This window comes from Aptenodytes forsteri, unplaced genomic scaffold (genome assembly GCF_000699145.1).
Source record: "Aptenodytes forsteri isolate BGI_AS27 unplaced genomic scaffold, ASM69914v1 Scaffold284, whole genome shotgun sequence".
Taxonomy (NCBI): domain Eukaryota; kingdom Metazoa; phylum Chordata; class Aves; order Sphenisciformes; family Spheniscidae; genus Aptenodytes; species Aptenodytes forsteri.
In genome coordinates, this window is record NW_008794445.1 from 3484715 (window position 1) to 3498363 (window position 13649).

Sequence of the window (13649 nt, forward strand, 5' to 3'; positions counted from 1 at the left end):
TGGTGGATGCCCCATCCCTGGAAACATTCAAGGTCAGGTTGGATGGGGCTCTGAGCAACCTGATCTAGTTGAAGATGTCTCTGCCCACGGCAGGGGGGGTTGGACTAGATGACTTTTAGAGGTCCCTTCCAACCCAAACTACTCTATGATTCTATTCTATAAGATGTATCCAAGCATGTCAACAGCTGTCTGTACCCCAAGCTGGATATTACCAGAAGGAAATCCATAAACCTAATTAAGACCAGGCTGCTATAACATAGATTATGGCTATTCTGTGGTTTAGAATTGTCTTGGTCCAAGTTTCCATTCTCAGCTTCTAGGTCATGAGGCAGTGAGAAACATTAACCCTTGTAGCACAAGTAGGCAAAGGTGCTTCTTACGTTTGCAGACAGAACCTCTCCCCAGTCATCTCACTGAAAGTAAAGCTACAGGTATTCTAATGCAATTTGTAGGTTTCCTACTGCCCCTCCATCTTTTCTCACAAGGAAGTTTAATCCCTGTAACTACATATTTAACACTAGTATTTGGCAGATACTTCAAAGCATGAAGTTGAATGCTACTGATCTAGCATGAGTAGTTGGATATATGTTTTTGAGCCACGCTATTAAGAAATGCCTGAAAGGACCACATTAACTAATAATATTGTAGATTAGACTCCTGGACATGGCTTTTTATAGACACCATAGTCCAGCGGCAGCACTATTTCCTTACCTGACCCTCCCTACCTTTAGGGGATGACTGAGAATGCAGAGCCCATTAAGCAGAAAAGGGACAAAGAGCTGACACCTCCTTCATCCTAACGCAACCTTGCAATTTGCAATTTCTGCTGGACCTGCAGACTTCCATTGTCCCTGGGCATCAGGCATGCACAGGCACCCAGCTGCTTCCATGGCAACATAATTACCCAAAACCCAGCCAGTCTGGTCTTCAACAGCCTAAACAGACCATAACTTAACTCTTTCCTGCTTCCTCACCTTAAGTAGCCCCATGTGGATCAAGAGGCTTGTGATGAATGCATCTGAATTAAATGTGGCAGAAGTGAAGGCTTTTCTCATCAAGGCATCTAAAAAGAAATAAATGCATCATATTAAACAATACAGAAAGGGATGCTGTTACAGATTTTAAGATCAAGATTGATCATACAGGACCTCAGGGGATATCAGCTGTTAAAGGAGTTTGGGGAGGTAATATCTGCTAAGATTCCAGCTGTCTCCGCAGGGACTAGGTATAACCTCTGAAACAGCAAGACAGATAAAACCCAGTCCTTAGGTATAAGGCTTGATACAAAGGAAGAGGAAAAAACACCCAACCAGCAACAAAAAAAAAAAATTGAAAAAAACCCCAAAATTCACATATTGCCAAGCTTCAGATGTAATTTGACCTCAGTCCTATGCATCACAAAATGCTCTACTCAATGCATTTGAACATGCCTGCTATATGCATACATGTATATAAATATGATCAGATGAAGTAGAGCAGCAAGAGTTAGAGCCTTAAAATTTTGAAGGCCAGCAAGAATTCACCTTTCATTTGAAACCAAAAGGAATGAGAACACAATGAGAAAACTTGTTCAACTGTTTTCCCTCAGGACCAATATTCTGGAAGCACAAGATACGCTAAGTTCAGAACGAATCTTTACTTTCACTCCATACAACAGCATGGCACAGCTTGGCACTTTGTTATCTGGGGTTTCCTGCTGCAAGGGACAAAACAGTCCAATGGCCTGGCCCACAGGGGCCTTCCTCTGCATCACACTGGTGTCCTTGACACTGAAGCAGGTCACACCATGAAGTGGAGAAAGGCCCAGTCACCTGTTGTTTCATGCACTGCTGTTTTCACTGGAGCTTCATCTTTGAAGACCGAGGATATCCTTAGGAGAGTTGTAACTACTTTCTCTACATCAGATGTATCTGTCTGAAAGACAAGAAAAAAAAAAATCAGGGGCCATTCAGTTCACTGCTCACCAGCTACAGAAGATGGGTCTCTGCTAGGGCTGTGACAAAATTACAGCCTTCAGCTGACTGACATCGGTTTTGCCTTGGCAATATCACAAGGCATAAGCAACACTGTGAAACAAAGTTACTCTATGTAGAAGCTCTGGTGCCAGTATAAGCGTTAACTGCATCATCTGCTTCCGTGAGGTTCCTCAGGATCACTGGGGAGAAGATGCAAATCTAAGTCTCAAGAGAGAAAGTTACCACCTCTGGGGATTAAATGATTCTGAGAGAGAATCAAGCACAGAAGACCACCGGCTCACCTACCTGCTGAGCTATCAGCACAGAGCACTTTGGTCCTAGTCGCAGCAGCTTCTCTGGTGATGGGAAAGCAAGGAACGTGGCAATGTCCACAGGAGGAGACGGCACTGGAGTTGAATCCTGAAACAGGCAGAATCCATCTCAAGTCTATTCTTGGAAGTAAATAAATTGGTTCAGCAGCAAAGGCACATAGGACAGGTCAGGACACAGGTACATCAGGTCAGGATTTGTTCTATTTGAAAACTATTTGAGGCTGGAATGAGCCCAGAGTTGGAATAGCCAGAATATGCTAGCACAACTACATGGCTTTGCATGTACAAGGTTCCCACCATTTTCTGAACATGGGAAGACTTTTTCTACCCATGTTTGTTACAACTGCTACTCATCCTCTCCCTCCATGCATGTGTGCACATGCACACTTTAACAAAACATGTTTCCAAGTCATCCATTTTCTTTATTTCCTGCATGTTATCTCCCTGACTGTTACTACAGTGCCAGCCCACGCAGGAATGTGAATGCCTGCCAGCACTCCAAGTTCAGACTCACTCCAGATCTCATTTCTTCTTTTACTCTCCCTCCAGCTGAGGAAACAGGAATACATCTGGAAGTAAGCTTACCTGTGAATCAATTATCTTCTTAGGAGTCAGTGACTCCTGTTCTCCCTGTCCTCTCTCCTTCAGCTGTTGCTGTTCTTCCTCCTCCTCCTCTTCCTCCTCCTCCTCATCTTCATCCTCCTCCTCCTCTTCATCCTCCTCCTCCTCCCCTTCATCATCACTAAGGTTTGAAAGTTACATATTACATTAACTACACACTTGCAATTCCTGTACACTGCAACTCAAAACATTTTTTCAAGAACAAAAAAGCAGCCTCCCCTCAAGTCCTACGGCAAGAAGTACATCTCCATCTACAACAGATTAAGAGGACACTCAGGCTTCAGTCGCCTAGTTGACAATGGCAAGCAAAGAGCGAGGAATGCAATCAACAACTAAGACTAAGACAAGTCCATCGATGAAAACGAGACATAAGGCTTATCCTGCTTATGGAATCCCCTAATGGTGCTCCACACTGCACACTGAAACCAACTTCCGTCCGCAATGTTACAGTTCTTTGTTTTAAAACAGATAGGTGAATGAAAGCATTGATGAAAATTGTCAGAAAATTTCTGATTTAAACTCTGGTACCCTGCCTACCTCAAAGATCCCAGCACAGCTGCCATATTGAAGCCTTCAAGGATCTCCTGGAGTTGCTCACATCCCTCTTCTCCCAGACAGTTACCTAGGTTGATAGGGGAAAGGGATTAGACTTAACAGATGCACACAAGTTTGTTCTTGAGGATTTTGCTATAGATTCTTGTTTACCTCTTATTTCTGAAATTGAAGAGGTATCAGTCATTTCTACACACCTTAGAGGTAGCAATGCAGCCCTCAGTTATCAGAATCAAACAGTTGTTAAACAAGTTTCAGCAGCATTACACAATGGTTGGAGACAAACAAACCCCATAATTTTTCAGAGTGTCTTTGAGAGACTTCCTGCTAGTTTTATAAACAGCTCTTGTTCTCAGTGATTCTAAAACAAGGACACCCGGCACAGTACCACTGAAATGCAGTGACCCAAGGTATGAACAGCAAAAGCTGACACTGGTCAAACTTCTCCCACTCTTCTGCAGAGATGTGCACAGAGCTTTTTGTTTGCAAGTATGAAATATCTGAGATCACAATGAACAATTAAAGTTTTACTGAAAACAGGTATAGGTATCAATTTAATCTTTCCACCTTACGAGATGTACTGAAACTGCTTAACTTCAACAATTAACTGAGTATATCGCTTAAGAAAACTTTCAGAATATAACTGCATCCTGTCCTGAGGTCATCCAAGTTCAATTACTCTCAGAGTACCATTTTTTTAAATGTTGACAATTGCAAGACTAGAACATGCGGTACTGTCAACATTCTTCCTACCGGTTTCTAGTTGGGATCAGACTAGACATACTTTGATCTAGCAAACTGACATACCATTGAGATCCAACTTCTCCAACTCTGCCTTATCTTCAATAGCTTCAGCAACAGTCAGAGCAGCATCTCGTTTGATCTCACAGAAGGACAAATTCAGTTCCTAAGAAGCAGAAGGACATTTGTTTGCAGAATTCCTATTAACATCTCTCATCTCCATAAGCTTCATGTGCTCACAAGTGTTCTGGAAAGAACCTCATTTGAAGAGACTCTTAGCAAAAAAAAGTATTTTTAATTGGAAATAAAACCTGACAGATACTCCTACTTCATATACCTAAAAGGGGCATTTTGAAACATACTATTGTTAAGGGCAGCACTACTGAGGTAACCACTTTACTAGAATAGCCACAGAGACCAGACCATCCTGACTGCTCACTTAAAAGGCAGCAGACATTTCAGTCCCTAGCAATCAGCTGACTGGAGATCTTCACTTATTCAAGAGTCACAAGAGCATTCGGGAATTCACACACCAGTAAGTCTTACTGAAGAAGGGTAGCTACTACACTAAACGGACTGCACATTTGCTTTGGAACACTTATATTGCAAGTTAAGGCCTTCAAAAGACAAACTATGAGTGGTACTACTTCTGATAAACACAGCCAGCAGAGAAACTGTGGACAGACTACTAAGAGTAAAGTTATTCAACAGCCAGGCACCACTCCCCACCATTCCACATTGTGCTCAATCCTTTCCTGAGAAGAGATTTAATATTAACAGCAAAAGGGAAGCAGTCCTTGAACAGAATGAATCAACTACGATTGCTTCATGCTACCCTCCCTTAACCACTTCTGCTCTAGAAAAAAGGTTTTAACTTCTGGCTGTTCATCTCAATACCTCCATCAGAATCCTTACTTTTTTCCTGAGAGACTTAGACATAAGTTTCAGCAGAACCAGCAGAAGCCTGAGCAAAGGATCTCACACCACAAAGCACCTACTTCTTTCTGTACCAGGTTCATATACGTAAATAAATACTAGCACTCAGCTGAATTTTTGGCTTTGACTGTAAGCTTGCAAGATTAGGAATTATGTGTTCAGCATCTGTCCTGGTGCAGTTGTGACCCATGGCAGGTGTTTCTAGAGATTCTAGTTTACTTACATTACTGACTGGACTTAGGCCTGTCTAGAATGTTGTCAAATGCAAGTCCTGTGCAAATACTGATGTAGAAGGCTGTGGTATTGCCAAAAACCTAAAAATATTTGGACCTTTGATACATGCCCTAACAAAGAAAAAGCATTAACTGTGTGAACTCTGAAATGCTGAAGAGATTACAAGCTGTTCATGAAGAGGAATGTCTCAGTCCCTGCTCATGACCCTCTGAGAGGTTCTAAAAGCAGGTACTTCCATTATCAGATTTCTTGAATAACACATGCTGAGTTGAACCAACAGCTTCAAAAACATCAAGCGGAGTCTAAACAGATCACTGGTACACCTCCATGTAGAATAGCTTTAGCTGGATGTAGTGATCCCAGTGATCTACAATAAAGCTTATTGCTTTTGAGTTGTGAGCACAGAGCCTGCACTGAAGTGAATCCCACTTTAAAATAATCGGTAGTGGTGTGAGAACGGACAGAAAAACTGGAAATGGGAAACTAGGCATTTTCTAAAGAGATTCAAAGCTGAACAGCAAGACGACAATACCTTTAATTTATGAAGCCCTTCTTTAACAGCATCAGCAATAGCAACAGCACCCTTCGAACGCACCAGGCAGTCTCCAAAGTTGATCACTTCAATCTGCCGAAGCGCCTTCAGCGTCTGCAAGACAGCACAAATTTGAAAGTACAGACATGCAAGTAAATGAACGTCCTATCATTCCTGGAAGGTCATCTTTCCCCCTGCAGCACGGCATGTGGCTCCACCAACACAGATGTGCTAATGCTAACTATACTTGAGGAGACTGGGAGGCAGAAGACAAACCCAAAGCAACTGCTTAGAATAACTCACCTCTGCCATGGCCACAGCTCCTTTCTCTGTGAAGGTGTTGTCATTCAAGTTTATAACCTTAAGCAGTGGGTTGATAGCAAAGGCCTGGGCCAGTGCCGTGATGCCAGGATGGTTAATTCCATTCTGTGGCATATGGACCTCTTCTAGAGTCCCAATGATCTGGAAAAGGATGCAGATGAAAAAAAAGCTGTTTAGGAGACGTACTTCAACTGAAGAGTACAGTGCTCCACTTCTTAGGATTTGCTTAAAATTGTTTTCCTCCAAGTCAAAACTCCATTAGTTCTTCTACATAGAATTATTTACCAGTAATTTTGTCACAAATCTAAGTGAAATTGCAGGCTCATGGCAAGTGTCAGATTAACACAAAGCCCTGATTCTAAGAGTCACAAGTAGCATCCTCCTAGCGAGCCTGCTCTAGATACCTTAAAACAAGAGTTCTTCACCTGTGGTTCAACAACACTGAAACAGACCAAGCAACATCACCGGATACGGTAAGTATTTTTCTAAGATCTATGTTTTGCCCTGACTGCAGAAGCAAACCTGTAAGAAAATTAGTATGAACACTGTTTATGGACTAAACAGCATGTCACAAAACACAGTAATGAATCCCATTTTGGTAGTGTCATTCAGTCTGAATTCCTCATGAATCACTCTGTTATGTGCCTCTCAAGTATTTAAGAAGTCTTATTTTTGCCATGATCACTGATTAGTCAAAATCACATCCAGACAGCTCTTTACAAAAAGAACAACTTATAATCTGCAATATCATTGTTAATATATCTCTCAATACGCATTATAATCCAGAAGTCACTTTTAGCAGCAATGGAGGAAAGAAAAGGGAGTTAGGTGACCCCAACCACAATGAATTCTCTTCCTCCAACAAAAGTGCAAGTTGGCCAGTGACAGCTAGAGAAAGCTAGGCAGCATTTAGAGCCCTCACAGGATGATACTAGTGAAAACACTAGGTTGCTTTTGCCAGATGATTGAACATGTAGGCAAAGAAGCACTCAAGAGGTCAGCTGGTACAGCTACCCCAGTGCCAGGTAACCTCCATTAGCACAGAGGGAGGAGAAGGAATAGGACTACTATTAAATTACTCAGGAGATGCCCTCAAGCAACTACTTTACACAGCCACTAGTTATGTGTTTGGAAACTTAGGTCACAGAAACATTCAGTCATCAATTCTGATTGCACTTGTTGAAGACTCCAGTTTCAGCAGCAAACAACATCACTACTTTAGTGAACCAACAACCAGCCACTGCCTCCAAGCTGAGGCAAGCTGTGTGCATTATCTTTAACATTAGCACTTAAGCACGCCTCGCTCCAATTTGCTGTCAAGAAGCTCTGGTTTGGTACTTACCCCAAAGGCTTCAGCCAGGGCAGTGGCACCATCATTCTCCAGACGGTTTCTACCAGCCACAAATATTTTCAAAGCAAGAGGCTTGCCCTGGGCACTTGATTTCCTGTGACACTCTTTCAGAGCAGCTGCCAATATCTAAAGATAAAACAAGCAGTTTATACTACCTCAGCATCTAATTCTGAAGGAATCCAAGTGTGTTTCGTATATCCAGCTCGCAAGAAGTACTTCGATCACCACTGAAATGTACCTGCTTCTACAGTAGGGCGTACAATAAAACTGTCTGTAACTACAACACTTGCACACTACAGTCTTAGGCCAGAAGTGATAGTTTTGCAACACTAGAACACATTGACCCCATGAAGAACATTTGATTCTTAAACAGGCAAACATATAGGGTCTTAGTGATAACGACAGTTAGTCCCAGTTTTCTGCTTCATCCAACAGGCATCCCTTTAGTGCTAGGCCTGGTAATACTGTTCTCTCAAATCCAAGGCTACTAGCTCTCTTGACATGGAATCTAATGTTTAGGATAGAACTGTTTTCCTACCCTGGAAAAACAGATGAGCTTTTCATACTTCAGAAATTTATCCATGAAAACATGTAGAGGGAAGGGATCTTGAGACTGGAGAAATGGGCCAACAAGAATCTCATTAAGTTTAAAGGGAAATGCGAAGTCCTGCAAATGGGGAGGAATCACCCCATGTACCAGCATAAGCTGGGGGTCAACTGGCAGCAAAATAGCTTGGCAGAAAAGAACCTGGGGGTCCTAGTGGGTGAGAAGTTGACTATGAGCTAGCAATATGTGCTTGCAGCAAAGAACGTCTACTGGGCTGCCTTGGGAAAAGCATTGTCAGCAGGTCAAGGGAAGTGATCAGTCTCCTCTACTCAGCCCTGTGAAATGCATCTGAGTATGGTGTCCAGTTCCAGGCTCCTACATGGACATACTGGGGTGAGTCCAGCAAAGGGCCCCAAGGATGATTAAGGAATTGGAGGATCTTACATACTGGAAGAGTGCTGAGAGCTGGGATTGTAAAGGCTGGAGAAGAGAAGGCTCTGGGGGAGATCTTATCCATGTGTAAGAACAGCCAGAATAACAGGATGGGGGGAGAAGGTGGCGTAAAGAAGGCAGAGCCAGACACAAATGCACACAAACCAATGCAGAGAAAATTCCATTTAAACACAAAAACCGCTTTTTTACTGTGAGGGTTGTTAAACACTGGGATAGACTATCCAGGGAGCCTGTGAAGTCTCCATCCTTTGAGATATTCAAAATCTGACTAGACACAGCCCTGAGCAACCTGGTCTAGTTGCCCCGAGCAGGGAACTTGAACTAGACGATCGCCAAAGAACCCTTCCAACCTCAACCATTCTGTGATTCTGTGTAGGGCAGTCTGAAGCCAAGTCCTGGCTCTGACCTCATTCCCAAAAAGGAGACAACCCTTACCTTGCCACCACCAATGCCCATGCCACAGTTATTGAGCTTGAGTTCCTGTAGGGTGTAGCATGCAGGGCTCTTCAGCAGTGCCTCAAAGCCACGCACACCGTGGGCAGTCTGAAGCCAAGTCCTGGCTCTGACCTCATTCCCAAAAAGGAGACAACCCTTACCTTGCCACCACCAATGCCCATGCCACAGTTATTGAGCTTGAGTTCCTGTAGGGTGTAGCATGCAGGGCTCTTCAGCAGTGCCTCAAAGCCACGCACACCGTCTGGCCCAAAGGCATTGTCACTCAGGTCTAGCTCCACCAGCTGGGCTCCAGCAGTGATGAGTGCATCCCCCAAAGAGATCTGTAAGGAAACAGATGGCAGTGGGAGGGAGGGAGGGAGTGGATTGACTTTTAGTGACAGCATCACTGCAGTGGCTAGGTATGACAGTGATGCTACAAAAAATTTCCACTTCAAAGACATTCAGCAAAGCTGCATGGGGAAATAAAACTTTACAGCTAAAGCCAGAGAAGAAGTTGTGCAAATTAAGCTAAAGAAAACTATACGGCAGTTACCAAGAAGTTATCCCATCCCTTTAGGTCAAATACACATTTTTCAAAGTGAGTTCCCCCCTCTACACTGCTAAAAGAAATATTGTTTTCATTCTGTTGAGTTTATCATGTTCTTGCTTCACAGGACTCAAGGAGGTGGGGAGCTCTGTAATGCTCTTGGAAGAGATGGCCATATGCTTTTACTTAGAAAGCTTAATTCCCATTCTATCATCTATGGGATCATGAGGATGTTTTCCCCAGTGACAAGCTTCTTCACTAGCATGGACTTGCATTTGGCCTTTTATCAACTCTTCTCCACCTCATACAGAAGGAGCAAAAAAGAATCACTCACCTATTCTGAGACACTTAGTGTTAACAGCGTAGAGAAAGATCAGCTCTGTGCTAAAAAACATACTCCCACAAAAAGCATGACAGGTGAGAAAAAAAGTTATGTTAGTCAGAAGTCTCAGATCTAGTTTTTACTTACCAATGCAGGAGGGATCTCAGACCTTAGTCTCCCTGTGAACATGTCACTCCAATGACACCTCTAAAATAAGAGCCATACAGATAGAAACCATTAAAAATATTTAGGACAACACAGTTGTACAGAGGTTTATACATACAAGTTGCATGACATCACTGGGGACAGCTTAATACTGTCTGCCTTCCCTTGGACTTGTCATTTGATTGTACTAAAGAGCTACGAGAACTAACGTTACAATTACTTGCAAGGACATAAAGCCACTGAAATGTACATTGTAAATAACGTTATACAAGAATTCTTGCTTGCATTCAGGCTGGAATTCGTTTCTGCTGAGAAAATTACCACAGGAAAAAGCAGCAGGAAACTGAAGGATACATTAGAAATGCAGATTTTACTAAGGTATGGAGCTCAACAATCTGAACTTGCTTGAAAAGCCACGCTTGGGTGATTAACCTGAATCAATGTTTCATGCTCCTCTCCTGCAAAGGACAGTGGCTCTAGCAGCACAGCATCCTCCTAACATTAGGCTAGAACAGTAGTAGGGAAACATAGCTTGGATATGGAAAAACCTCCTGGTGCATTTCCTCCATTATTTCTTCCCTATTCAGGCATTCTCTGAAGATTCATTCTTCAGAAGATCTGATCATTCTCCAGAAGATATGACCCAGCTTTTCCATTAGAACTTAAGTTTTGTTGCCTCAGTTCTTTGTTTACAGATGCTGCCTCTGCAGAGAGGCTCTTCCTTGCAGAGCTTCCCAGCTTTACGATTGGCAGCCTTCTGAACAGGAACAGTTAGGAATGCAGAAAGTGCTCCCATTATCCCAAAGTCCCCAAGCTCTGCCATATTTTCATATGGTTGTTCTTCCTACTGGAAGAACCACCAAGCAAGCTTTGGGGCTAACTCAAGGCAGGCTACTGCAGGAAGAGCATAGACAGGCCTTCAGTATTTCTACATGACTTCTTCCCCTTCACCACCACGCACTTGAGGATCTCACCTTGAGCTCTGATTTCTTCTCCAAGGCTTTGGCAATGACCTTTGCTGCCTCCACACCCACTGTGTTGCCTTCCAGGCGCAAGGCTTCCAGGCCATCAAATTCCTCAATTTGCTTGATCACTCCTTCAGCTGCAAAAAGCAGATAGTCTAACCGGCCTTTTAACTATCATCTTAGGTACCACAGTAACACTGATGCAGCAATACTTGCTCAATTCTACCCTTAGCGAAAACAGCTGAACAACATTATCTGAAAGAATCCTGAAACAGCAATGGGAACAGAGCTAAAGTATCAGGTCACTAGAGAGAACATTCTCCATTCCCCTCCCTGCCTTTTCATAATTTATTTCTAGTTCTATTCTCTGATAGCCATCCTCCTATTTGTAAAAGTAAGTTTCCTTACTTCCTAAGTAAGATTCCTCTGCCATTCAGCACATGGTTTAGAAGCTAGAGTGTATGTGCCTACAAAGATGCAAGGACTAAGCTAAAAGTTGGTGGGAATTGGTGCCACATCAACAGGCAGAAGCTCCCACTGATTGGCAAAAGTAGATGCCAGTTTAACAAACATGTCAGGGTGGAACAATTTAACTCTAGAGTTACCCTATGCAAGACACAGGAGCAGGCTGCAGGCTCTCTCCTGTCAATGGGCACTTGTTACCATTCCCAAGCTCCAAAGCCTTTCCCCACAAGTTCAGTGGCTTTGCACTACTAAAATGGCATATAAAAAAAGGCATCACCTTTGGAATTGGTAAAAAAGCTACACACTATAGCAAATAACCTCTCTAAAGAACGTGCTGTTTCTTGGTGTGGCAGAAATGTTGATCTAAGAATATATACATATTCTCCAGATATTTACTACATTAGCAGCCACTGCAAGACATTTGTAATCGGGAAACACACATACACCAGCAAGAGAGAGATTCCAGAAAAAAAACCAACAGGAGTCTAACAAATTGGTCAGAATTTGGGAAGAAACTGGACTATTGCAGCAGACTAACATATCAGCCCATTCCTCTGTGCAGGTCTTTGAAGTACCTACTTGTTCCAAGAGCTGTCATCCACTTGCTTACTGTTTCTAAAAGGAGCACTGACTTCTAACGCACAGTGACTGTCAAAAGCACTTGGAGAGAACACCAAGAAAACAAGAATTACACACCAGGGAGCCAAACCCCAATTCCGACAGCTGTAGCACTGCCAGGGCACCAGGTCAAAGCAGGGTACAAGAAGGGAAGGAAACGTCTCTATCAGAAACAGCTGTAGCTGAATGACCCTTGCATCACAGCTAATATTATGACAACTTGTCCGTGCAGGATTGGCAGGAGGTTTACCACAAGACTTTAGAATTTCAGGGAGACACTTCCCAAACACAAGGGTATTTTCTCTTACCATCTTCAGCTGTATTGAGTTTAAGGCTCTGGCCTTTGAAGCTCAACTGTCCGCCACCCACTTTGGTTTTGGCAAGTGACTCCGCAAGCTTAGTGATGTCTTCCGATGCCATTTTTCTGCTTTTCCAAATGTTAAGAGCTGTCAATTAAAAGAAATTGTCAACATAAAAAAAAGCAAACTACAATACATAATCTGTATGAATAATCATATTTATTTGAACACTAATGTGTTTTTTGTTCCTGAGATATCGAATTGAGTTTTCAGTGTCATTAGTGTTTTCCCCATAGCTTACTTATGGCAGCTAGGCTAGATTAATATTCCAAAACCAGCCAGTGAGATGGTGTTGATTCTTCCAATACTGACAAGACTTGGGTTTTGACGGAGTTGTTACACTTCATAAATAACCAGTAGCTAAAATTATGGATTAAGGCCACATTAAGACATTACTCTTTGCGCAACACACTTACAATTAAAATGTAACATTGCTCTCTCCCCAAACCCCATCCTTTAATTATACATGCTGCACATTTCCCCTGTTCTCCAAAGCAAGCTAGAAAGAACACAACCGTTTTTCCTTTTCAATGATATCCCCAGTAGTGCCCATGTCAGCACAGTTCTAGAACTACCGAGTTGCTGAAAACATCATGTGTGTTGCATACAAAACTCTCTCTCAGGTTTGCGGGTTCTCTTTCCTTTCGGATGTCCCACACAGATTTATCACACACATTAAACAGGATGATCTTACAGTGATGATGGATTAGCGAACATTTTGCCTTGAGGCACAAGTTTGAAGCTAGCCATGCCTAGTAGCATCTGCATACCATTATTTAATAAATATCAACCACTGCGTGAAGTAACTGGCCTCCATTCATTCAGCAGGATAAACGGAGCATGTTTCTTATCCCAGCTGCTCCGCTGGGATAAAAGACTACACACAAATAGTGCTTAGAAGCAACATACTTATAAAACAGACTTCTGGTGTCAGAAGGGATGAAGGTTCATTCCCACAACAGAAAACTGGTTCCCTTCCATTCTTGTCTGAGTTAGAAGTGGCCCCACACTCTTGCAGCTCTTTGAGCTCAACAGCGCTGGTTTTAACCCCCCCCCAAATGAAAGTTGTACATACATCCTTTTCTCCTGATACCTAGCTGTGAAGTATTTGCCTTCAGCTTCCCCATAGTACGGCTTCTCTTCAGCTTTCATTAACTTTAGTATTGCTTTTGGACACGGGGAAGAAAAACATCCCCAA

General features: G+C 42.8%; 1 protein-coding gene across 1 annotated transcript in view; it reads right to left on the reverse strand.

The window, feature by feature from the left end:
- Positions 1 to 12512, reverse strand: part of RANGAP1 (Ran GTPase activating protein 1) — a 19868-nt gene extending 7356 nt beyond the window's left edge. The window contains exons 1-13 of the mRNA XM_009290010.1: positions 12401 to 12512; positions 11019 to 11146; positions 10027 to 10086; positions 9172 to 9351; positions 7567 to 7701; positions 6207 to 6365; positions 5904 to 6017; positions 4268 to 4367; positions 3446 to 3530; positions 2873 to 3029; positions 2262 to 2375; positions 1812 to 1914; positions 975 to 1063 (exon numbers count right to left, since the gene is read on the reverse strand). Coding sequence (XP_009288285.1) covers positions 975 to 1063; positions 1812 to 1914; positions 2262 to 2375; positions 2873 to 3029; positions 3446 to 3530; positions 4268 to 4367; positions 5904 to 6017; positions 6207 to 6365; positions 7567 to 7701; positions 9172 to 9351; positions 10027 to 10086; positions 11019 to 11146; positions 12401 to 12512 — 1536 coding nt within the window. The remainder of the gene's footprint in view (positions 1 to 974; positions 1064 to 1811; positions 1915 to 2261; positions 2376 to 2872; positions 3030 to 3445; positions 3531 to 4267; positions 4368 to 5903; positions 6018 to 6206; positions 6366 to 7566; positions 7702 to 9171; positions 9352 to 10026; positions 10087 to 11018; positions 11147 to 12400) is intronic.
- Between the last annotated feature and the right edge of the window lie 1137 nt (positions 12513 to 13649).